The sequence below is a fragment of the Ailuropoda melanoleuca genome, chromosome 5, assembly GCF_002007445.2.
Source record: "Ailuropoda melanoleuca isolate Jingjing chromosome 5, ASM200744v2, whole genome shotgun sequence".
Classification (NCBI taxonomy): domain Eukaryota; kingdom Metazoa; phylum Chordata; class Mammalia; order Carnivora; family Ursidae; genus Ailuropoda; species Ailuropoda melanoleuca.
Window position 1 is genome coordinate 70,796,543 of NC_048222.1, and position 26,254 is coordinate 70,822,796.

The window sequence follows — 26,254 nt, forward strand, 5'->3', positions numbered from 1 at the left end:
TTATTATGATGACTAATCACTACATAATTTCAGTGTGACCTTGCTGTAATTAATGCAGGATTAGAAATAGGATCGATTTAATGAGCTTTCTGTGACCATATATTTGTTCCAGGGGATGGTGAAACATACATGTGTTTCCATTGTACACACTAAAATCAATGTTTTACCTATTTTAAAGTAAGTCATTTCATCTAGTCCTTTCCATTCCTCATTTGTTTATATCACTTAGAAATAAACTTTCCTATTATCACAGGGATATGATTTTACAGAAAAAAAAGTATTGCCCTGAATGGGCTGCCTGTGTCATATTCCAGACCACGCAGCAGAGACAAGCTACGGAAATCCGAGATTTGAAGGCTGATTTTATACCCCAGACCAAAGTTCTCCCTCCAAACTGGAATGCTTTCCTAAAACACAAAAGAAATTAAGCCTTTCAGTGGTAACATTCATATGTCCTAACACCAGACAGAAAATTGATAAGAGTAATCAGCAAACATTAACCATTGCTCTTTTTGCCGAGTGCTCTGACCCATTAAATTAAAATGAATATGAATAGGGGAGCCTGGGTGGCTCAGTCGGTTAAGCACCAGCCTTCCACTCGGGTCATGATCCCAGGGTCCTGGGATCAAGCCCCAAATTGCATAGGCTCCCTGCTCAGTGGGGAGCCTGCTTCTCCCTCTCCTGCTCCCACTGTTTGTGCTCTCTCCCTTTGTCAAATAAATAAAATCTTTAAAAAAATAAAATGAATATGAACAGTTTTCAAATAATCTTCAACAACTGTATTTTCAATAGAACAGTTTGATCCCCCATCCCAGATTTACCCAACTCTGGTTGTCCAAGATCAACAATCTTTTTCTATAAGAATAACTTTTCATTTCCCAGATACTACGATTTTGTACGGGGAGGGGTGAGGGGAGGTAAGGGCAGAAAAAGGCTCAGAAGTTACCAGTGAAGTACCTGAACAGAGACGGACAGCGCTGACTACAGAGTGGTGGAGCCCCCTGCTTACATTCCTCTCCGAACTGGTCAGAGGAGCGACCAATGTGGTGCGGGCAACGACCTTACCCACAGACGCTGACTAGCTGCTCTCAGCCGCCTGGGTTTTATCGTAATGATGATCTGCACACATCCATCAAACAACGAAAGCTTGAAAGGTACTGTGCTGGGTACCTTATTGAGCAAGCTCCTGACACTAAATCTGCAACAGAATAGGCAGTGTCCAGTCAATGACCCATGTGTAAGGCCCCAAATCCCAATGATAATCACGGAGGGTTTGCAGACGTGCGCACTGACAGCACAGTGGGGTCCTGTTACAGGAATTCTATTACTGAGTGAATCGTCCCTTGACAGAAAAACAGGTGTTAGCTGGTGGCTACCGCCAAGAATGGATGACTGATAAGTACAGGCACCTGGGTCTCCCCTGAACATTCTGGTTTAGTAAAAACACCCAGCAGCCCTTTGCTCCTCTGTTTATTCATTTATTCAACAATCTGTATCAAACATTTCTTATTTAGGACTTACCTAGCTGGGAGGGGGGGACAACATGGTGAGTAAGACAGACTGATCCTGCCTGAGAAGCTGCTGATGAGTAAACAGGTAAAAATGCAGTAACTCAATTATACTACGTCCCACGAGAGGGCAAGTGCAGCGCACCCTCAGAGCACAAAGAAGGAGCTTCTGACGGAAACCAAAATTAGAAGTGAAGAAGAAACTAAGACTCACAGGTTCAAGGGAAAGTTATTTTAAGAAAAGGCGGGGAGGGTGGATGGAGGGAAGAGGCAGAGAGGGAGGGGAGGAAGGTTCTTGGCAGAGGGAAGAGAAAGTCTGAAAGCTTGGAATTGAAACTGCAGGGTGTGTCAGACATACTGGCTGAAGCACGCACTAGCTCCGGGCGGGGGGGGCGGCAGGTGTGCGTGCGTGTGTGCGTGCCCACGCACGTGCGTGTGATGTCAAGATGAGATGAGGCTGGAGAGGAAAGCAAAACCAGGAACACAAAGGGTTGGGTAAGACAAGGCACTTTATCCTGAGACAATAGACAACCACTGAGGAATTTCAATCATTAAATGAATGATGGAAATTGGCAAGATCCCTCCGTTTGTTACAAAAGAGAAGAGAGAAGATTTAGTCATTCAACTGCTGCCTCAAAGACAACCTGTCAAATAGAGTCACAAAGTTTTACCATCCAATATAGGAGCCTGTGGTGTTTTCTAAATTTACGAAAACCTACCGAGGTTGCCAGGAAGGTCCAAATTGGGTCACCAGCAGCTGTGAGGTAAAGTGATAAACTCCAAGCAGATTCTGAGCCAAATTAAAGAGAGCTCGAGTGAGGCCAAACTGTGGAAGGAGCGGAGATGCCCTTCAGCAGATGAATGATAAAGAAGATATGGTTCATATATACAATGGAATATTACTCAGCCATCAGAAAGGATGAATGCCCACCATTTGCACTGACATGGATGGAACTGGAGGGGATTCTGCTAAATGAAATAAGTCAAGCAGAGAAAGACAATGATCATATGGTCTCACTCGTGTGGAGCATAAGGAATATCGCAGAGGACCATAGGGGAAGGGAGGGAAAACTGTAAGGGAAGAAATCAGAGAGGGAGACAAACCATGAGAGAATCTGGACTCCGGGAAACACACTGAGGGTTTCCCAAGGGAGGGGTGTGGGGGATGGGTAGCCGGGTGATGGGCATTAAGGAGGGCACGTGATGTGATGAGCCCCTGGTGTGATATGCAGCTAATGAATCGTTGAACTCTATGTCAGAAACTTATGAGGCACTACCTGCTGGCTGACCGAACGTAGAAAGAGTGAAGGTGATCGACAGCAGCAGAACTGGACCTACCATTTAACACTGAGTCGGAGACTGGCTTATTGAGACATTAACTCATGTGATAGACATTATGCATGAATAAGTAATCATAGCTAGACATACTAAAAAATAAAGAGGGCTCGGCTTTTTTTGTTTCTACCGTAGGTGTTGGTGCTTTCACTCCTCATCTTTCTAAAACCTATATAATTCCAGCTAACCGTAAAAGTGAAGAACACATTGCTTTGGTTCATATCAGTAATAAAACTATTCTGATTAGGAGACTAAGGTGAAGAAGTTCTATCCACCATAAGCTTATAAGGTATTTGAACAAATTAGGTATTTGATATATACTGCCTGAAAGCGCTAATTTGAGTGCAGAGACCAGGTTGTTCCAGATTCCCTCAGGCTAAAGTAATGGATCTCTATCCAACCACATCCACCAAAAAGGAAAATATAAGCAAAAACAATAATATACACAACCACGCCCCTCCCTCTACATGCTTTATGCCACTTCAATTTTTCTCTTGGGTATTTCCTTATAGAGCCTACAAAACCTTGTACACAGCAGGCACATGTAACAGGGTCTTTTTGCAACGATGATGCATTTTTTAAAACTTTTATGTATTCATTTGGCAGACAGACAGCTACAGAGGGAACACAAGCAGGGGAAGTGGGGGAGGGAGAGAGAAGCAGGCTCCCTGCTGAGCCCAGGACAATGGGATCATGACCCAAGCCAAAGGCAGATGCCTAACGACTGAGCCACCCAGGTGCCCCCACAACGATGATTTGTTTTTAAATCTGTGCGTTTATGTGTGTCACAATCTGTTGGTTACAACACACCTGAAAACTTAATTCAGAGCTCATGCTTGCCCAGACTTTGATGTTGAATCGCACAGGAAAAGTAAAGTAATAGGGACTTCTAAACAGATCAACTGAAAGATTTCATTCCCAGCACGGGCAAGAGGGTTGCCAAAGGGACCTCAACTGTGCTGATTTCATATGTCCCTCCCATTGCAAAAAACTTTACATTTAAAAATTATAATTGTTGTCCTTGAAGGGTAAATGTCAGATTTCTGGGATTCTCAGGGTGCTCTGTGGTATTCCCGAACCTTACTTTTCTGAAATAGAGGGTTGATACGGGCTAGCTGCACCCAAGGACCCAGAGGGGTCCTGCAGGACCAGTCAAGAGGGTCCTGGGCTTCACACAGGATAGAAATCAAATGCAGAGGCGCCTGGGTGGCACAGCGGTTAAGCGTCTGTCTTCAGCTCAGGGTGTGATCCCGGTGATACCGGCATTATGGGATCGAGCCCCACATCAGGCTCTTCCGCTATGAGCCTGCTTCTTCCTCTCCCACTCCCCCTGCTGTGTTCCCTCTCTCGCTGGCTGTCTCTATCTTGTCGAATAAATAAATAAAATCTTTAAAAAAAAAAAAGATCAAATGCAAGTGGTGAGGCAGGGAGAGCAGAGTTTATTGAAGACATGGAGGGAGCACAGATACAGATAGAGCATCTGGGAGACTTGGAAAGGAAAGGAGAGTGAGTCTCACCTTTCTTGGGACCTGGGGTTTTTATTAAGGATGGTGGTCTGGTGTACATGTCTTCTCAGGCATCCAGGAACTGGTTAGTACCAAGACAAATGTTTAGATGTCCTCCGTAAGTTCCTTATGCCCTGAAACCAGGGGGTCTTGGTGGGTCAGTGGTCTGGAAAACCTGCCTGATGATCTTCCCAGGTCACTCCTTAGATGGTATCTATTGCATTGGGAGACTCCAAAGAAATCATTAACTTCTTGCCCTTTACATGGAGGACATGCATTCTCTGAACTACAAGGCGTGTGGAAGGGGAAGGTGCAGGTCCCAGCCAGAAGAGAGGCAGCAAGAAAAGCAGTCTTTCCTGGGCTCCCTTCCGTTTCCCTGTCTCAGAGTCACATGGTGATGGTCACATGGAAAACCCATGACACAGGCTGCCTTACTGCAGAATGAGAATGTTCCAGTCTTCGTTTTCATTCTGCCATTTTAGGGAGAGACACATGTTAACAGCTTATCCTTTATGTTAAAATTTCAGGTAAAAACAAACAACAAAGCACAAAATGATTACTGGCTTCTTTTAGAAAGCCTTCTGTTGTCCTTCTGTTTCATTTTCTTGTGTACCTTGCCCTAGTACCAAAATCAAGAAATCTTGATTTTTAGCATTTACCAATATCCGCGGTGTAATTATTTCCGCCGTGACCCGTGACAACTATCATGTCACGCCACTGAAGGCAGAGTTGGGACGTGCGCGACTGGCTGTTCAGGAAGCTGGTGCAAACTGGCTTCAGGACATCAGCGCTTACGACCTGACCGTAGGTGACCCACACCAGACGCCGCGAGCCAGTCAGGTCGCTCCAGCTTAGGCTCCAGTCCTAGAGGAACAGATGCACAAGCAGTTCCTGCTGTGCCTTGCCCAAATGCCTGACTCCCAAAATTGTGAGCATAATAGTTTTTTTAATGCCATCAAGTATTTTTTATTTTTATTTTTTAAAAAATTTTTAAATAAATTTTATTTTTTTAATTTTTTATTTTTTCTGATGTAAAGTTCAATGATTCATTAGTTGCGTCTAACACCCAGCGCACCATGCAATACGTGCCCTCCTTACTACCCATCACAGTCTATCCCAATCCCCCATCCCCCTCCCCCTGAAGCCCTCAGTTTGTTTGAGTCCATAGTCTCTCATGCTTCATTCCCCCTTCTGATTACCCCCCCTTTCTTTATCCCTTTCTTCCCCTACCCATCTTCCTAGGTCTTATGTTCCATAGATGAGAGAAACCATATGATAAATGCCACCAAGTATTTTTTAAAACAACTTTAGTGAAATATAATTCGCATGCCATATAATTCACCCATTTAAAGTGTACAATTTAATGGCTTTTCATATATTCTTACAGTTGTGTGTCCATCACCATAATCAATTTTGGAACATTTTCATTCCTGCTACCCCTCAAATCTTATCTCCCTTAGCTGTCACTTCCCAATCCTCCCACCCCTCCTTCCATCCCTAGGCAACCAATCTGTTTTCTGTGTCTGTACATTTGGCTGTTCTGGGCATTTCATACAGATGGGATCATACAGCACGGTCTTCTGTGACTGGCTTCCTTCACTTGGCATACTGTTTCCAAGGTTCATCCGTGTTGTAGCATACATCAAACTTCATTCCTTTTTCTTATATTTTGTTATATATATTTATATATATGGAATATATATAATATGTATAATGGAATATTAGATATAATAGATGTAATAGATATATATTATAGATATAATTAATGGCTATACCACATTTTATTTTTTTATTTTTTATTTTATTATATTATGTTAATCACCATACAGTACATCCCCAGATTCCGATGTAAAGTTTGATGCTTCATTAGTTGCGTATAACACCCAGTGCACCATGCAATACGTGCCCTCCTTACTACCCATCACCAGTCTATCCCATTCCCCCACCCCCTCCCCTCTGAAGTCTTCAGTTTGTTTCTCATAGTCCATAGTCTCTCATGTTTCATTCCCCCTTCTGATTACCCCCCTTTTCTTTATCCCTTTCTTCCCCTACCGATCCTCCTAGTTCTTATGTTCCATAGATGAGAGAAATCATATGATAATTGTCTTTCTCTGCTTGACTTATTTCACTTAGCATTATCTCCTCCAGTGCCGTCCATGTTGCAGCAAATGTTGAGAATTCGTTCTTTCTGATAGCTGAGTAATATTCCATTGTATATATGGACCACAGCTTCTTAATCCAGTCATCTGTTGAGGGGCATCTCGGCTCCTTCCATGATTTGGCTATTGTATACCACATTTTATTTATCCATTTACCATTTGATGGGATTTGGATTGTTTAGTCTTTGTCTTGGTCAATTCAGGTTGCTATAACAAAAATACCATAGACTGGGCTGTTTAAACAGCAAACATTTATTTCTCACAGTTTTGGAGGCTGGGAAGTCCAAGGCAATGCCCTAGCAGATTTGGTGTCTGGTGAGAGCCTGCTTCCTGATTCACACATGGTTGTCTTTTTGCTGTGTCCCCACGTGGTGGAAGGGGCAAGAGAGCTCTCCAGGTTCTCTTTTATAAGGCCACTAATCCCATTCATGACGGCTCCCTCCTCATGCTCCAATCACCTCCTAAAGGCCCCACTCCTAATACCATCGCCTTTGGGGCTTAGGATTTCAACATATGAATTTGTGGGAGGACACAAATATTCTGTCCATAACATACTTTTTGGTTATTATGAATAATACTGCTATGAACTTTCATGTACAAGTTTTTTTATAGACATAGGTTTTCATTTCTCTCGCATATATAACTAGGAGAGCAGCTATATTCTATGCTATCTGTTTAACTGTTTGAACAACTACCACACTGTGTCCCAAAGTGGCTGCACCACTTTACATTCCCACCAGCAGCGTACAAAGGCTTCAATTTCCCTACATCCTCACCAACTCTTGCTATTGTCTGTGTTTTTTTAATCGTAGCTGTCCTGTGGGTATGAAGTAATATTTCATTGTGAATTCAATTTGCATTCCCCTGGTGGCTAATGATTTGGGCAACTTTTCTTGTGCTTGTTTGCCCTGTATATCTTCTTCGGAGAGCTGTCTATTCAGATCCTTTGCCCATATTTTAATTGGGTAGTCTTTTTATTATTGAGTTGTAATAGTTCTTACATATTCTAGATATGAATCCCTTAGCGGATATCTGATTTACAAAAATTTCTCCCACTCGGTGGGTTGTCTTCTCACTTTTTTTGCTAGTGTTCTTTGAAGCACAAGTTCTAGTTTTGATAATTTATCTAATTTTTAAATTTTGTTGCTTGTGCTAATAGCTAAGAAACTATTTACTAATCCAAGGCCAGTGATTTATACCTATGTTTTCTTCCAAGAGTTTTATAGGTTTTGCTCTGATATTTAGGTCTTGGATCAATTTTCAGTTCATTTTTGTGGGTGATGTGAAGGGCCCGAATTCATTCCTTTGCATGTAGTATCCGATTGTCCCAGCAACATTTACTGAAAGGATTATTTTTTGCCCATTTATTTTGGCACCCTTGTGGAAAAATCAACTGACCATAAATGTGAGGGTTTTTTTCCTATCTCCATTCCATTTCATTGATCCATATGTCTATTCTTTTGCCAGCACCCGGTCCTGGTTACTGTAGCGTTGTGCTAAGTTTTGAAACCGCACAGTGTGAGTCCTCTAATTTTATTCTTCTTCCTCAAGACTGTTTTGGCTCTTCTAGTGTCCTTGCAATTCTATATGAATTTTAGGATCAGCTTATCAATTTCTGCAAAGTCAGCTGGGATTCTGATAGTGACTGGCTTGCATCTGTAGATCCAGTTCAGGTATGGCTGTCTTAACACTACGCATCCCAAACCTCGAACATGGGGCGTCTTTCCATTTCTCTGGGTCTTAATTTCTTTCCACAATGTTTCGTAGTTTCCAGAGTATAACATTTCTTAGGTTACATTTATTTCTAAGTATTTTGTTCTTCTTGTGCTATTGTAAATGGAAGAGTTTTCTTACTTTTTTTTTCTTTTTTCTTTTTAAAGATTTATTTATTTATTTATTTATTTATTTATTTATTTATTTATTTATTTCTTAGAGACACCCAACGAGAGAGGGAACACAAGCAGGGGGAGTGGGAGAGGAAGAAGCAGGCTCCTAGCGGAGGAGCCTGATGTGGGGCTCGATCCCAGAACAGTGGGATCACACCCTGAGCCAAAGGCAGATGCTTAACGACTGTGCCACCCAGGCGCCCCGAGTTTTCTTACTTTCATTTTCTTTTTCTTAAAGCTTTTTTTTCTTTGAGAGAGAGAGAGTGTGTGTGAGTGGGGGGAGGGGCAGAGGGAGAGAGGGAATCTCAAGCAGACTCCCCGCCGAGCATAGACCCCCCCGATGCGGGGCTCAATCTTGTGATCTTGAGATCAGTCACTTAACTGACTGAGCCACCCAGGTGCCCCCAGTAGGTTTAAAACAAACTACTTTAGATATAATAGCAGCGTAATTGTTTCTTTTCTCTGCCATAATGTAAGGCACAGGCTTATTAGTTATTTTGGCATCAACTTTTTCTTTCTTTTCTTCTTGTTCATAAACACCATAATTTTATTTGTGGTAAAAAACACAACAAAATTTACCACCTTAACCACTTTTTTTAAGTAGGTGCCACACCCAGCATGAAGCCCAACACGGGGCTTGAACTCATAACCGTGAGATCAAGACCTGAACTAAGATCAAGAGTCGAATGCTTCACCAACTGAGACACCCAGGCGCCCCCCATCTTAACCACTTTAAAGTGTACAGTTCAGTAGTGTTAAGTATATTCACATTATTGTGCAACAAGTCTCCAGAAGGTTTTCATCTTGCAAAACTAAAAACTGAAGCTCTATACCTATTAAACAACTCCCTAGTTCTCCCTCCCTACCCAGCCTCAGGAAACTGCCATTTTACTTTGTCTCTCTGAATCTGACTTATCCAGAGTAGCATCTAGATAAGTAGTAGACTAACCTAGGATAGTCTGCTCACGTAAGTGGAATCATACAAAATGTCTTTTTGTGACTGGCTTACTTCACTCAGCATAATGTCCTCAAGTTTCATCCGTGTTGTGGCATGTGTCAGAATTTTCTCCCTTTTTAAGACTGAATAATGTTCCATTATATGCATACCACATTTTGTTTTGTTTCCATCTCTTGGCTATGATGAATAAAGTTGTGTGAACATGGGTATGCAATTATCTCTTTGAAACAGAACCCTGCTTAAATCTTAGCTGCATTCTGCTGTTAACTTGGCTTATTTTAACCATTAGGAAATCAGTAACTTGACATACAGCACCACCCTCTTTTCTCAGTATTTATTCACTCTGTATCATACAACTGTCAGCATGAGGAATACAGCCTTAGTGTGGCTGAGTGACAGGGCTGGAAGGACCTGGCCTCAGACCTGGGCAGGTGTGTCTGCCACAGACCACATCCCTGCTGCAAGGGAAGCTGGAAGAGTGCGCACCAACCAACTTCAGCTTCAGGTAGACGAGATAAAACTTCTCTAAGCAAGGTGGTGAGGAGTCATTGCTGTGCAGGGAGCCAAAAGACTAATTTAGCTTTTCTTTTTTTCTTTTTCTTTAAAGATTTTATTTATTTATTCGACAGAGATAGAGACAGCCAGCGAGAGAGGGAACACAAGCAGGGGGAGTGGGAGAGGAAGAAGAAGGCTCATAGCAGAAGAGCCTGATGTGGGGCTCGATCCCATAACGCCGGGATCACGCCCTGAGCCGAAGGCAGATGCTTAACCGCTGTGCCACCCAGGTGCCCCTAATTTAGCTTTTCTTAAATAGTTTTGCTTATCTTTATTAGGGCATCAATGGATTATAATTTAGCCACAGATTAAACCTGATCTTGCCAATTTTGATGCAAAGAAGGTTTTGATATCTACTAAAATATCCACATTTAAGGAAAAATAAAAGCAGAAACACCTTGATTTCTTACTGTACTTAGCAAAATAAAAATTTTTAAGTTTTTATTTAGCATATAGTATAGTATTAGTCTCAGGTGTACAATACAGTGATTCAACACTTCCATGCAGCACTCAGAGCTCATCACAAGTGTCCTCCTTAATCCCATCACCTGTTTATCCCATTCCCCCCCCCCCTTCCGTCTGGTAACCATCAATTTGTTCTGNTTTTCCCCTTCCCCCCCCCCCCGCCTTCCGTCTGGTAACCATCAATTTGTTCTGTATAAGTTAAGCGTCTCTTTCTTGGTTATATTTAGTAAAATAAATTTTAGAACTTTTTATTTTCTTGCTCCACCTATAACTGGAAGGCACAGCACCATGGGAATATTTTGTGAGGTGCTGTGGTAGCAAAGACACATGGTTAAAAGTATGTATCTACCAGGTTCGAACACACAAGATATATTCTAGACCTTATTATAGAGGAATGATTATTGAGACAATTGAGACTTAGTAGAAACGAATCAAAACATCCATTAAGATTTAGTATGTCTCTATAATCGAGACTGTTTCTTGGTTTGCCTCTTTTTCCCCCTTTGCTCATTTGTTTCTTAAATTCCACGAGTGAAATCGTATGGTATTTGTCTTTCTCTTACTTATTTCAGTTAGCATAATACTCTCTAGATCCATCCATGTCATTGCAAATGGCAAGACTTCATTCTTTTTATGGCTAAGTAATACTCCATTTCATATATACACTATATATGTACATATATATGTATATACATACATATATAATAGTATATATTATATATATGTGGTGTATCTGTATACTGCATCTTCCTCATCCATTCATCAGTTGATGGACCTTGGGCTGTTTCCATAATTTAGCTATTATAGGTAGTGCTGCTATAAACATCAGGATGCATGTATCCCTTTGAATTAGTATTTTTGTATTCTTTGGGTAAATACTCGGTAGTGCAATTGCTGGATCTTAGGGTAGTTCTATTTTTAACTTTTTGAGGAACTCCCATACTGTTTTCCAGAGTGGCTGCACCAGTTTGCATTCCCACCAACAGTGCATGAGGGTTTCCCTTTCTCCACATCCTCGCCAACACTTGTTTCTTGTGTTGTTGATTTTAGCCATTCTGACAGGTGTGAGGTGATATCTCATTGTAGTTTTGATTTGCATTTCCTTGATGGTCAACAATGTTGAGCATCTTTTCATGTGTTAGCCATCTGTATGTCTTCTTTGTAAAAATGTGTATTCATATCTTCTGCCCATTTTTAAATTGAATTATTCATTTTTGGGATGTTGAGTTTTATATGTTCTTTATATATTATGGATAACCCTTTATCAGATATGTCATTTGCAAATATCTTCTCCCATTCCACAGGTTCCCTTTTAGTTATACTGATTCTTTCTTTTTCTGTGCAGATGCTAACAAGAAAGTCTTTTTTAACAAAATATTTTATTTATTTGAGAGAGACAGCAAGAGAGAGCATGAGCAAGGAGAGGGACAGACAGAGGGGCAGAGGGAGGGAAAGAGGGAGTGGGAGAAGCAGACTCCCTGCTGAGCAGGGAGCCCAACCTGAGGCTCAATCCCAGGACCCTGTGATTGTGACCTGAGCTAAAGGCAGATGCTTAACCGACTGAGCCACCCAGGCGCCCCAAGAAACAGACTTTTAAGTATAGGAAACAAACCGATGATTACCAGAGGGGAGTGGGTGAGGGGATGGGAGAAATAGGTGATGGCGATTAAGGAGGGCACTTGTTGTGATGAGCACTGGTTGTTGCATAAAAGTGTTGAATCAATATATTGTATACCCGGAACTAATATTACACCATATGTTAACTGGAATTTGAATAAAAACTTTAAATAGAAAAAAAATCTGTTGTCCTTTTTCATTTTTTGAAAAAATTCTGGCTTGCCAGAGGTGAACTTCGCGTTTTTTTCTCATTTCTCATTCACTTACCTTTATTCACCAACATTGCCTACTAAATGTCTTGGTAATTACCTTTGGAGTTTCTGCATTTAATATACAGTATAGAAAAAGTATTCTCTATTACTCAGCTTATGTTTAGTACAAAATTTAAATGCTTTTTAAATACATAGTTGTGACATTTTTTTAGTCTTCAATACACACTGGTAAGATGTTTAAATGTCATGTCAATTAACCCCCACTTAGTTTTTTCATTTACTAACACTTAGGAAAATAATTAGTATCTCACAAAAAAGGATATAATAGGTATCACACAAAAGAAAAAATATCAGAAGCATATCCTGAGAGAGTGAAATATTCTTTGAAGAATCACAAAATTCACATATTTTCATGGAGGATAGTAGTACCTATTTAATTTAATGCCATATTCAAAGGTCGAATTTTACTTAAACCTCCCTCTCTTCACCCTTTCTTTCCCACCTCCTTGTTTTTACTATCCTGGGAGATGACGATAGCTTAAAGGTTCAGAGCACGGACTCCAGAGTCAGGCTGCTTGCTTTGCCACTTAATGAACTGTGTATCCTTGGGCAAGTCAGTCAAATTCTTTGTACTTCCATTTCCTCATAAGAACAATTCTAGTACCTTCCATGCCACTGAGGACAAAATGAGTTAATACATGTAAAGTGCTCAGATCACTGCTTAGCGCACAATTAGTATTCAGTGTTAGCCACCATCATGATCTTTAGAAACTTTTTCTTCTGAGGGCCTTCAAATACTGCAAGGGCTTCTAAAGAGTGAAATATTTGTGTTATCATTATCGTTGATCTTCAGTAACACACAGATATGTTCAATGTCAACAAGAAGTCAAATGATTAGAAAAATGTTTATTAGCAAAGTCAAACACTAACAACTCCTGGGAGAAAAATATAGGGAGCAGGGAGGAGAAAAAAGAACCATCTGATTTTCATAAATCTCTCACTTGGGCAAATAGTCTTGGGTAAATAGGGATAACATGTTGGAAGAACTCATGCCTGGGTATCAAGATTTGAATGTAGGAATCAAACGTGTGCTCATGGGATATGATTACAGCTTTGCTGGTGCTTCACAGGAATGTTTAGTTCCCTAAAAATACTGCAGGAATCACAAACCAAATCAAGTGACTCAGCAAATCCTGTTAGAAGGTCATGAATTCACTGAATGCTCTTCAAATAAAGTGTAATGTTTCTGTAATTACAGAAACGCAAAGCTTATAACCAGCTAGTTGTTGTATGTTTATTGAGATCTTTAATATCCTAAGTATACCAAAAAAAGGGGGGGGCAATTCAGACTATGGTGAAGGAGGTAAGCTTATTACAGATTAAGGATTCNGAAGGAGGTAAGCTTATTACGGATTAAGGATTTAGCTCAGCTTCTGGCCTAGCCTTTGTAAATATGAAAAGGTCTCAGATGATATACTCTATTGCCTAAATCTTTCTTTCCAAGCCAAATTTGACATAGCTTTATCATGATGCTCCTTCCCTGCGGTGTCCAAGCAGAAGCTGTATTGTATGCTGAGGACTTATTATCATGGACTGGAGTTAATTATTATTTTGGGGTATTGAGCTGAAGTCAGACTCCTTTCTCCTAATCCACATAAATAAAACCTGGTTCACCCAATAATCTCTCTGGTTCTAGTCCAGGGCTCTTTCTCCTCTGTCACTGTGCTTGTGACTCAGCGTGTGCTCTGGGAAGAGCTTCCTTCTGAATTATTTTTTTTCTTTTTGTAAGATTTTATTTATTTATTTGACAGAGAGAGACAGCCAGAGAGAGAGGGAACACAAGCGGGGGGAGTGGGAGAGGAAGAAGCAGGCTCCTAGCAGAGGAGTCTGATGTGGGGCTCGATCCCAGAACGCTGGGATCACGCCCTGAGCCAAAGGCAGACACTTAACGACTGAGCCACCCAGGCGCCCCCTTCCTTCTGAATTCTTAAAAGGAAAAACTCAGATGACCAGAACATAAGCAACTTTGGAATTAGAAGTTCAGCAATTTCATTTGAGAAAGGTTAGGGGATGTTTTTAGGCGAACCACACCCCTACAAAGGGCATGCTTTTGACGTGTGGGTTTCTCTCTGCGTTAGGAATGTAATCTGCAGTCATTGCATAACCACTGTATAATGCCAGTTCCACAGGCCGTTGTATTTTAGCTAAAATGGTATCTCGGGGAGGAGGTATATTTAAAGGCTATGATTTTACATAATTTATAACTTTTTTTCTATAAAAGATAATGGCATCACAAACCCAAAGGAGATCTACCATTTTGCTTTTGCACAGAATTTATAATTAAACTGAGGCTTTTCCCTGAAAAGCCAAAATAGCAATTTAGAATGTTGCTATAACAATTCAGGAAAGAAAAAGTGAAAAATGGATACTTACAATTTACCAAACAGCCATTTACTCAGTATGGTACAGGACACAAGCACTGAGGGCACGTGTAGTCTGGCAGACTTATAATCTAAATTAAATACAAACAACTGTATACACGGCATGTAGAAGAAAATAAAGAGACATCAATTTCACTATCAGTAAAAATTTAAATTGCTTTCTTTAGTGGAACATTCACCTCTGCTTCCAAAGGGATTAATGGCTAAACAAGATTGTCATTAACTCTAAGCAGGACTTCCTACAGCAAGTCTATAAAATTCACTCCTCTTGCACAAATGTAACTTGATATCCATTGAACCACCCCCGTTTTCCCCTCCTCAAATCCCCTGGTGACCACCATTCTATCATCTGCTTCTATAAATTCATTTGGGATACCTCATGTAAGTGGAATCATGTTGTATCTGTCCTGTGATTTATTTCACTTAACATGTCTCCCAAGTCCATCCATGTTGGCACAAATGGTAAGATTTCTTCCCCCTCCTCAGGCCTAATAATATTCCATTGTATAACACATTTAAAAAAAAAATCCATTTGTCTGTCAGTGGACATTGGGTTTGTTTTCTTGTCTTGGTTACTGTGAATAATGCTGTATTAAGCTATAATTCTGATGAGTGTAGATCTCATGGTAAGTGTTCTTATCACATATACATAAAAAAGGATACAAGGAAACTTTGGAGGTGATGGATCTGTTTATTGCTTTGATTGTGGTCATAGTATCACAGGTAAACATCTGTGTATATGTCCAAACCCATCAAACTGTATGCATTAAAGATGTGCAGTTTTTGTATATAATTTATACCTCAATAAAGCTGTAAAAAAAAACATTAAAGCAATCTTAAGATGATCTAGAAATGATGTAATCAGAATTCTTCTGGGTCAAGTTCTTGTAAGGAAAACTTTCCAGCAGCCACCCCTTATACAAATCATAATATGCATGGAAATGGTGGAAAGTCAAAATGTCCTTGAAACCTTAACCCACTGATGTCACTATTCTCAAAAGACACAATAAGCTAATATATAGGTATGAATCTCATGTATCTAATTTAAAAATAAACAGGGTATACAAAACTCCCTATTAAACTTATTACTTGAGTTTTGATTATAAAGGTTGGAGAGACTTACCAACACCGGGGGAAATAGCTTCCCTCTTCTGCAGTCATCTAGTAAATAGTGACAGGCACTACATAAAGAAAAAACTTTAAAATGTTTAGTATAGTACTTTATGCATTTGAGTGTGAAATTGCTTAAATCTCAATCTTCCTAAAAGCATAAATTAAGAACTAAAGCTTTCAAAGTCTTTTGCAATAGTCTGGTTTTAGAACAACTCTCTGAGGACAGGGACTGTACCTAACCTTTGTGCTTAAGATCAATAAGCATATAGGCAAGTAATCTTTTGATTATGGACAGTTCACTACCTCAACCAGTTGACATCTTTTACCCACTGGGTATCTGGTAGCTTAATCCCTCTGTTTTGCAGGAAATAATGACCTGCAGTAAATAGAGAACTTCAGACATAGCCTGAATCAGACCTGTTAGCATTCATTGGGACTTAAACCACCTCCTTAATTTTCTAATAAAAGTTTTGGGAAACTTAACTGGAAATATGACTTTTAGAGAGCTGCATAATCAGACTAACAGGAGAAATCTCTATTAGTCTAACTTGAAAAGGGGGGGAAAAATCCATAGATTCAACTTTAATTTTGAGGCTCTGTTTTTAAATAAAACACTTGTTAATGACTCAATTGTTAAATGTTGAAACCAATGTTTCTTTGGTATCTGTAAACATTTGGCTGTACACATATATTTCTACACTACCAGTGTTAGAATTTACTCAGATCAGTGCTAATAAATTCTACTAGGATTTTCTTGAGGAAGACTTTCCTTGTATAGAGTCAGCTGTCACTTTTTCTGAGAAAACTGAACAAGAGATCAAAGTGGCAGCCATGAAACTCACAACACATGGGTTATGACAAACGGGAGTGGACCAGCTGCTACAAGCAGCTCATGGAGGCAGTGTGTATTTTATAAATATCTTTTAATTGCAGTATTTGATTTCAAGAATATAATGCAGTTCCTCAAATATCACACTAGTCAACAGCTGATTAACATTTAAAAGCACTACGTTTTATGTCATTTAAACACAAAACTTGTAACTGAGTCCTCCCATTACAACTTATATTTTCAAAGAATTATTAGGTCCCACTACCTAATAAAGATAACAGAAAAAGAAAAAGAGAGTCATGCTCTCTGTTCAGTGGGGAGTCTGCTTGTCCAGCTCCCTCTGCCCCTCCCCACCACTTGTGCTCTCTCTTTCTCTCTCAAATAAATAACATCTTAAAAAAAAGACATAATCTAAGGAAAATTATTTAGGCGGAAGAGAAAATTATTCAGTTAGAAGCACTTCATTAGGTAGACTTTCTGCAGAAAATACATTGAGAGTCAGGTTACTAGGAATTGATTTATTCAGATAGGGCTGAATCTTAAAAATCAAATCTTGGTTTTATACTGACTCAATATTCATAGCATTGCTTAGTGTTATCAGTGTCAGAAATAAAGGATGACCTGATTTAGAAAATTATGTTTGATGGCTAGAATACACCAGAACATGAGTTGAAATTTTCTTCCTAAGTACTTAAGATTATTTAAACACACCTTCATGTTTCCTTTTCAAAATAGAGAAATTGCTTTTCCTTATAAGCCCTTTTGCTAGCATTTTTAAAAAATTAGGTAATTATTAGCAAGGGTCAAAGAAAACAATGTTATATTAAGAATGCTTCAGAAGTAATTCTCAAATTTTTTTTGGCAATTTCCAATTTCTCCACAGAAATTAATAACTGCTCAGAACATATAGCTTTAATAGGCAAAAAAGTTTTTCAGTTACCTTCAAGCTTTTCCAGTGTATGGAAAGTAGGAAACAATACACCCAGTATCAGTATATAGAGTTTGAATCCATTTACATTAAAGATATACATACACCCATAAGAAAACCTGGAAAGAGATACGTTGGTTCCTCTAGGTGGATGCGATTACAGATAATTTTCTTTTTAAATTTTTTTTTAAAGATTTTATTTATTTATTTGACAGAGATAGAGACAGCCAGAGAGAGAGGGAACACAAGCAGGGGGAGTGGGAGAGGAAGAAGCAGGCTCATAGCGGAGGAGCCTGATGTGGGGCTCGATCCCATAACGCCAAGATCACGCCCTGAGCCGAAGGCAGATGCTTAACTGCTGTGCCACCCAGGTGCCCCTTGCCACCCAGGCGTCCCAATTTTCTTTTTATTATTCTATTTTCAAAAATAAATATGAACTACTTTTGTAATTAAGAAACTTCCAGGGAAAAAAACCACTGTACCTCACATGATTCTCCATTAAGATAAAAGAAGAGAAACACAAAACACCAAAGAGATGTCCTAAATTACAAGCAAATGTATGTGTTTTACACATTACATGAAAATACCTTCTATTTGCATTCTATAGACGGTCCTCTCTTACCTGGACCTTGTGTGAAATGTAGAAACTACACAACAGAAAAACAAATGCAACAAACTTTAAGAATCAAACACATTTTTAGCTAAGGTTTTATCCTGTTGTAGCATGAACATTTATAAACCAATTTCCTAAAACAAAAAAAAGTGAGAGAAGAAAACTGGGTATTTTTATTCTAAAATTACACATTTTTAGTTATAACAAACAGCTTTGTATTATTAAATCACTTCCTTGATGTATGTCCCAAGACGCCACATCCCTGCATTAATTTATAAGAATCAATGCCTACTGCCCGCCAGGCTTTGTGCTCGGTACTGGAGATGTGACAGAGAACACGGTCTCTGGCCTCGTGAAGTTACCAGTGTAGCTGGGAAGACAGGTAACAATTAGAAAACACTGATGTACCAGCGGTGTTAGGGGAACGGGGTTAAAATGAGAGCATGAAGCACATACTCCAACAGCTTCAAGAGGTGTTTAAACCATACTTAAGCTGAGACCTGAATGGTAAGAAAATGATGGAGAACATGGGGAAGAACGCTCAGGCAAATAAAACATTTGCAAAGAATGTTTGCAGCATTTGCACTTTTCCCAGAAACTGAAACAAGTTCATTCTAGCAGAAGTACTGGCAATTCAGTGTATATTAGGACTCCCATGACAACTCTTTCTTACCCTAGAAAATACTTGGATCAACTCTTCTCGGCTTTGGTGTAAATTCATAATGCACAACAGTCTTGGCCAGGTCCAGGACATTAAAAAAAATAATAATAAATCCTGGTTTAAATCCGAATGGAAACACAGAATACTGTAAAGAATAAGAATCAATACTCATTCAAATACTTAGATGTCCATCACCAGCAAAATGGACAAATACATGAGGGTGTATTTCCACAACAGAGTATCACTCTGGAAGCAAACTAGAGCCATATGTATACACAGATATGAATCTTAAAAATATATTATTAAGCAAAATCCAGCAAGTTAGAGAAGGATGTGTAGTGTGACCCTATTTACATAAAAATTGTAAAACCCATAGGGGCATGACAAAGGCTGTATTTAGAACTGGAGGAGGGAAATAATGGGACAGGGGAAGGTACACATGGGGTTTCAGTTGCATCTGTGATGCTTTATTTAAGGTGGGTGATATTTGTTATATTATAAACAATACTTTTACATTTTTTCTTTTGACCTTTATTATTACTTTTTTGAGGTATGCCTTGTATAATATATGGTGTATATGTGAAAAAAAATTCAATACTAGTTCAAGTGTATTTGGGGGCTGAATCCTCATCTAGACTCCTGACATCTCTTACTTGAAAACTGTAGCTTAGATAATAGTAATTCTGTTTATCAAAGCAATAATATATAAAAGCTTTGCTATAAAAAATACTGGTAGCTCTGGGGCGGCCCTTTCATAGAACTGGTACACAGTCACTGTCTATTTTGTGTTTTATGATTATAGTCTGTAAGAGAGAATATTGTGGTGTATATATACTATGTTTTACTTGTACTTAATTTTTACTGATGCTTGATTTTAGCAGATGCTATTAAGTCAATGATCTGACCCAGAAAATACTATACTGACTACAATATTTTAAATATTATTTTAAGCACAGCACTCGAAAATATACTTGTTATACTGGGTATATAATATGCAGTATTTGTTTTTATTGTTATACTTGATGCTGTTGCTGAATCAAGCAAACCATCTTACAAATTAGGAGCACAGAGTGTTTACAGATGAATTTTTTATTCTATATTCTTGTTACAGAATAAACAAGGAGTGGGAATAGTTGGTCACAAAGTTTTATGACAATTTTCATAGTCAGAATTAGAAATTAAGGGAGAATGACTAGGAGTAAATAAATACCTACCAACAAATGTCCAGCGATATTATTTCCATTTTAAGTAATCCAGAAAATAAAAGTTCGTATTGAAAGATGAGTAGTGCATCCAAATGGATCACCCCAGTTAAGTCAGTTTCTTATGATTTTTTTTTCTTCTTTAAATCAACAAAGGCCAACTGATATTACCATCTTGCTCTTAAATAGGAAGAAAGATAACTGGGAATGACTGCTAAAATATTAACTTAAATTTGCTTTTTCAAGCTCCTTGATTAATTTAAGTGACTATTTAAATGTGATTCCTATTATCAGCATTTAATAGCTAATAATCATTTTTCAGATCATCCATTAATGTTGTTAATTACATCAACAACTTGCCAAATACAGAAATGTTCTAAGTTGGACTATTTCAAAGGCCAGAAATGTAGCTCTGAATCTACATGACTATTTTTAAGATTACGGCATAACACGTATCAAGAATGTTCAAGGGCATTAAGATTTAATTTCTCAGTAGGCCTCAGAGTTTAGTGCTGATATTAATGATTCCCCAAAGTGGATACAGGACTTATATCCAAATCCTCACATCTCAGGATTCAAGTAAATAATCTGTGTCAATTACTTTTGAAATTACTGCCAAAAGATTAATTTTAAAACCCATCTGGTAATGCTTGTTTCCTTTTAACCCTTATTCTGATCATGACCACTCGTTACAAAATCCATTCACTTTATCTCCAGTAGAAGCAAATTACTTGATTATAACCCTCCATCACCTCAATAAATTTCCTGTCCCTAGACCTGCAAAGTCAAGTACAGAGTACCTAAGAAGGTAGAAGAGGTAAAAAGGCAGAGAGACATTGGGTAGTCCCTCTGTTCTGTACACTGCTTAGCAGTACAATAACAAATGAGCAATGACAGACAGCAATTGTCCTAATCTAGGTCAATACAACAGCCAAAATACTTTGTAAACACTTTCTTTGGCTCTTTCTGGGGATCAAATCAACACTGTTCTGATTAAATAGCATGAGAGGAGCTTAATAGCAACCAAAATGTTCAACAATATTTACTTATCTAACATCTTTTATCCAAAAATCATACTAAAAATAATACTAATCATAACTCAGTAACTGAGAAAGGTAGGTACTAATGTAAACTGCAAAGGCCAAGAACAGAAATTAGGAGTTGTGTGATGCTGAATAGTACATGTGAGCTAAAGACTCTGCTGCCTTATACAGCACCAAGTATACTCTCCTTTAACAAACCCAAACTTAGACACAAGAACTCGGTGTTAACAGGATTTTTACCTTTTCTTGCTATGTTTCATTTGTATTTGTATCTAATTTTTACTGAAATTTATTGAAATTTGATTTTTAAAAGATACTATTTAGAAATGGTCTTACCCAGAGAAAATTATAGTGACACACTATTTTAGATATTACCTTATGTTTAATTTAAATATTAGATTAAAAGTCCACAGTATCACATATACCAATTATTTAAGTTGTCTTTCCATTTGAAATGAAAGGTTTATGCTAAGCTATACGCATCATCTTCCTCGTGACTAAGAGCTGAACTGCGAGATACATACCTACGAGAAGTTGCAATCTGTAGCCATGAATAATTCTGTGTATGTGTATAAAGTTAATGAACCTATAAAAGCACTGAGCTCCTATCCTTAGCCTCATTAGCACCATGCTCCAACTGAGTTAACTGGTTCAAAGTGTTAGATAAGACAGTGATAACTAAAGGAATAGGAACAAAGAACGGTTCTATTTCATCATCTTAAGGTTTCACAGAGATGACGCAGGTTTACTATTCAATTTCCCACCTCCTGAAAAACAACTTCTTAAATAACTCAACTCTCAAATCACAGAGATGCAGTAATCTTAAATTATTTTAAAGACTTAAGAAACCAATTATTAAAACTGATGTTCACTGTGAGGAATACATAGCTATATGAAAATACAGCTACACAAAAATAGAGCTCAGTGAAAGATAACATTTTTAAAGCAAAAAAGTTGCTTGGAACTGAGGGCTTCAGAGAGGAGGGGGTGGGGGATGGGATAGGCTGGTGATGGGTAGTAAGGAGGGCACGTATTGCATGGTGCACTGGGTGTTAGACGCAACATGAATCATCGAACTTTACATCAGAAACCAGGGATGTACTGTATGGTGACTAACATAATATAATAAAAAAAAAACATCTAAAAAATTTTTTTTAAAAAGTTGCTTGGGATTCACATCAGTAGGCTAACTGGATAAATGCTAAAGATTTACATTCAAGTGCTTGTAGGATTACTGCAGAGAAATTCAATTACTAAAAATCTTCACTCAGAGTGATGTCTCTCAGACTTATAAAGATGAGATGATACACAAACCACCAATAGTGGTAATTAAATCCCAATCACTTTCAAGATAAGATATGCAGTTGTTAAGAAGTGGGTTCACTGACACTAAAAATGGTATAAAAGAAAAGACCTCATACAGTCTGCTGGCATTTCATACCAACCATTGGAGGAGGTAGTAAAGTGTTGGAATTTAGAATACAAGGTCAGCACTAACTGTAAACATTTCTAAAGCACTGTATGTAATTCTTTAAAACATAAGTAGTGAAAAAGGATTAGAACTGATATAAAAGCAGAATTTAAAAAAGCAAAAAATAGAAATATTTAGTGAATTTACTCAAATGAAGAAAGCTTAAATGATACAGAACTGAAAATATTAGGAATCTATATACAATAAAAAGTGAATATAAATTAGCTAATTCCATGGACATCTCTAGTTAAGCATTCATACAAATACATATTCACCTTTTTCTTTTATATAGGAATAACGCATACATACATGACACAATGATTCTGGCAAAAAAAAATCAGAGATACTAAAAATATTCTCAAGTTTTAAAAATGGTATGGAGTAAGTTTTAACAACATTCTACATGAGTGGAAACCCCTGATTTAATTCCATGATTTTATCATGCCAGAAGCATGGTTGGTTTTAAGTTTTTTAAACAGGTATTGGTATCATACACATTGGCTTATCAATAATTAAGGCATTTTGTATACACAGTATCTCAGTGTGGACAAATTTTTAGTATTGATTATTTGCTATGACATTTTAAACTGGCAAAGTCTTTTCAAAATAAGAAAATAGCTGCACACATTTAAGTGTTTTCTTATAAAACACAATCTTCAAAAAAGTCACGATGATTGGTCTTTGTGATTCCTACTAAGTCCTGTCTTCTTTTTGACATAGTATAAATTATATTCTTATGCAGGATTGCATTAAGACCCAGTAGTTCTTAAACCATGTCAGCAAACAGCCATACAAATCCCAAGTGCAGCAAAGACGAACCATCTTCATAGCGCACTGTCACCTCATTGAACCTGAAGCTGCTCCTTCTGGATATTTTTTCCACTTCAATGTGAAGTAGATTGTCAGGGTTTCGTTAGTGGTTTCATATGCGGCTTTTTAAAGAAAAAAAAAAAGGTTTTGATTTCTTCCACAGTTCACAGTTCTCAGATGAGAGGCTTTTTTTTTTTTTATGGAAATCTTAGTCTGGGGACGTTTTGAATAATCAAATGCTCTTTAGTAGATGAAGTCTCTCAATGCAACTGTAATAAATAAGCATCTACGTCCTTAGAAAACAAAACAAGAACATTTCATTAGCTGGTACAGTAAATACACATATGCATACCCCATTTTCTTCTCCCTTTTTGCCACTCGATTTGCTTTAGCTTCCTTTTGTGACCTTCCGAGGGTAAAAATGTGTCTTCCTGAACTTTTTTAGCTGCGCTGTTTAGCATAGCGTCTAGCACACAGCACATGCTCAATAAATGTTCGGTAGGTGCTGAGTGAATGTTCTGGTTCTGTAATCAAACAACTCCGCTTTTATAGCTAAGCAAGGGCATTAAAATCATTCCCAGCAACTCCTTCAGTGCATATACACTCTAGGCCAGCCTGATGACAGCCTTTCTGATTTCTACCCTTGAAAAATTACAACTGAAGGCTTAATACTGTGAAGGAGGTTTTATCACAATTTAAGGAACTTCACAGAACTTTTTAAATCACTCAATATTGTCTTCAATAATAAATACAGTATCTAAGGTCATAATCACAATAAAGCCTCTCTCTTTATAAGAAATTGTAACTGAAAGAAAATTTCTAAGGAGACAGTATTTTTTCAGTACTACTAACAAGAATGCAAGGTGCCTCCAGAACAAGGTGACATATAACACACGCTCTCGATCAATTTTTTATCAACTTTTACTTCATTTCCCCCCATTACTGAAAGAACTAAAACAACAAAAAACTGGAAATTGGTATTTGTTTATGAGATTTTCATCATTAAGAATTCTACAGAGTAAAATTATACCCAGCAGTCACACACTTGTTTGATCCATCATTTTGCTTCTTTTCTTGAAGGTATCCAAGGAGAATTTCACAACTTACTCCATAACATAATACCTCTTACTTAGGATACTGTATTTTTTAAACTAAAGAATGTTTGTATATTTCTGAGTAATGCCCATTTATGATAGCAGTATGCCCAGTAAAAGGGTGCAAATATTTCTTAACAGTGATTTTTTTTCCTCCTGCAATTATATTTTAACTACCAATGTTTTCTGAAGTTTAAATATTAAAATCCAAATTAGCAATGCACCTTTTCCCTTAAGAGATAAGAAAATAAAGAACAATGTCAAATTCACACTGTGATTTGAAAATTTACTTTTGCAAAAGCCAAGTAAAAAATAATACCCTGAAACCATTTAATTACATTCTTCACCCCTTGCTTCCTGAGTGTCACTGTTTTTCGGATGCCTTCCTAACCTGGGTTCTTAACCCTTTCTCTAATTGGAGTTAGTTCATTAAATTCCCTCTAGCACATCATTTTCACAGCTGCATCTGAAACACATTCAATGGCTAATTCCTGTGTTTCTTGCCAAAGTCATATTCATATTGAGAGGACCTTAAGCATATGTAAATACGAAACTGACTTTAGGCTTTATTAGAATAGTACTGTATTGGATATTTGAAAGACTTCATTTATAAATGCATAATACTAATATATTATTTCTAATATTTAATTAAGTTTAGATAGAGATTTTAAGCTTAAGTTTTTAAGCTTCAATGTAGATTACCTTGGCTATATTACCAGTATATCCTGGAACCAAAGTAAGATGGTTTTCCTGTTCCCATAATCCACTTAATTGTTGTTTTAAAATCTGAATATTTCTATGAGAAAAGAAGAAAGAACGCAAATATAAGAATATGGACTTAGTAAATACACTTAATGAACACAGTTTTTAAATTTTTTAAGTATTTATCAGGAGAAATTGTACCACTGGAAATCAAGCAACTCTTTAAAATAATACTTGCCAATCATGGAAATTAAAGATTACTTATTTGTTAAAGCAGGAAAGAAAACTAGGCATTTGGACAACCTGGTCTTGGGTATGAAGTAGGAAATTTTTGAGAGCCTAGAGAGAAAATCTTTAAGAAGACTTGGGAGATATTTTTTTGCAGCTTCATGATAATCTGGTTCATCTGGTAGAATACTCAGACATTTTTACATCAAGGTAATATTCAAATTATGATGATTATAGTACAGTTTTTAGAATTATAACCATCCACATTGGATTCTCAGGTTAATGTCTAGGTAGTCAAAAGGCCTATAGGAGGCAGGATGCTTCCATCCCTATGCCTCAATATTTAACCCACCAAAAGCCATCTTTTTTTTTTTCTGCCTTATTCATTATAAGAGGTCTGAGGGTTAAATCACTATTGTGCTTTTTCCTTCTAAAATGAAGTGTAAGGTTCCGCCGGGGGGGGGGCGGTTACTGGGCTCTGGAATTCAACTTCCATGTGTAATTTCACATGTGAACACTATTCCAATTTAATATTTCTCTGAAAATGAAGAAAATAAATTTTTATTTAATGATGATCATGGAATAGAATTATCACCTAGTTAAATCAAACTGCTTTTCTGAAAAAATTTTTTATTAGACTGAGTTTATTTTTAAAGATATACTCACCCATCATTGATAATTTCTGTTTTGGATGATAGCTCTGACCACCACCTTTTTATGACTGCTTGAAGCCAGTTTAAACCAACTATTATATATTCTGAAATGACATTTTGTTACAGAATTCAAGTGTTTTCTTTCTTTCTTTTTTTTTTTAAAGATTTTATTTATTTATTTATGTGACAGAGATAGAGACAGCCAGCGAGAGAGGGAACACAAGCAGGGGGAGTGGGAGAGGAAGAAGCAGGCTCATAGTGGAAGA

General features: G+C 37.8%; 1 protein-coding gene across 1 annotated transcript in view; it reads right to left on the reverse strand.

The window, feature by feature from the left end:
- Positions 1–23,506: 23,506 nt before the first annotated feature.
- KATNBL1 (katanin regulatory subunit B1 like 1) overlaps positions 23,507–26,254 on the reverse strand; it is a 40,841-nt gene continuing 38,093 nt past the window's right edge. Inside the window, exons 8-10 of the mRNA XM_034661216.1 lie at positions 26,002–26,094; positions 25,108–25,201; positions 23,507–23,604 (exon numbers count right to left, since the gene is read on the reverse strand). Coding sequence (XP_034517107.1) covers positions 23,572–23,604; positions 25,108–25,201; positions 26,002–26,094 — 220 coding nt within the window. The 3' untranslated portion in view covers positions 23,507–23,571. The remainder of the gene's footprint in view (positions 23,605–25,107; positions 25,202–26,001; positions 26,095–26,254) is intronic.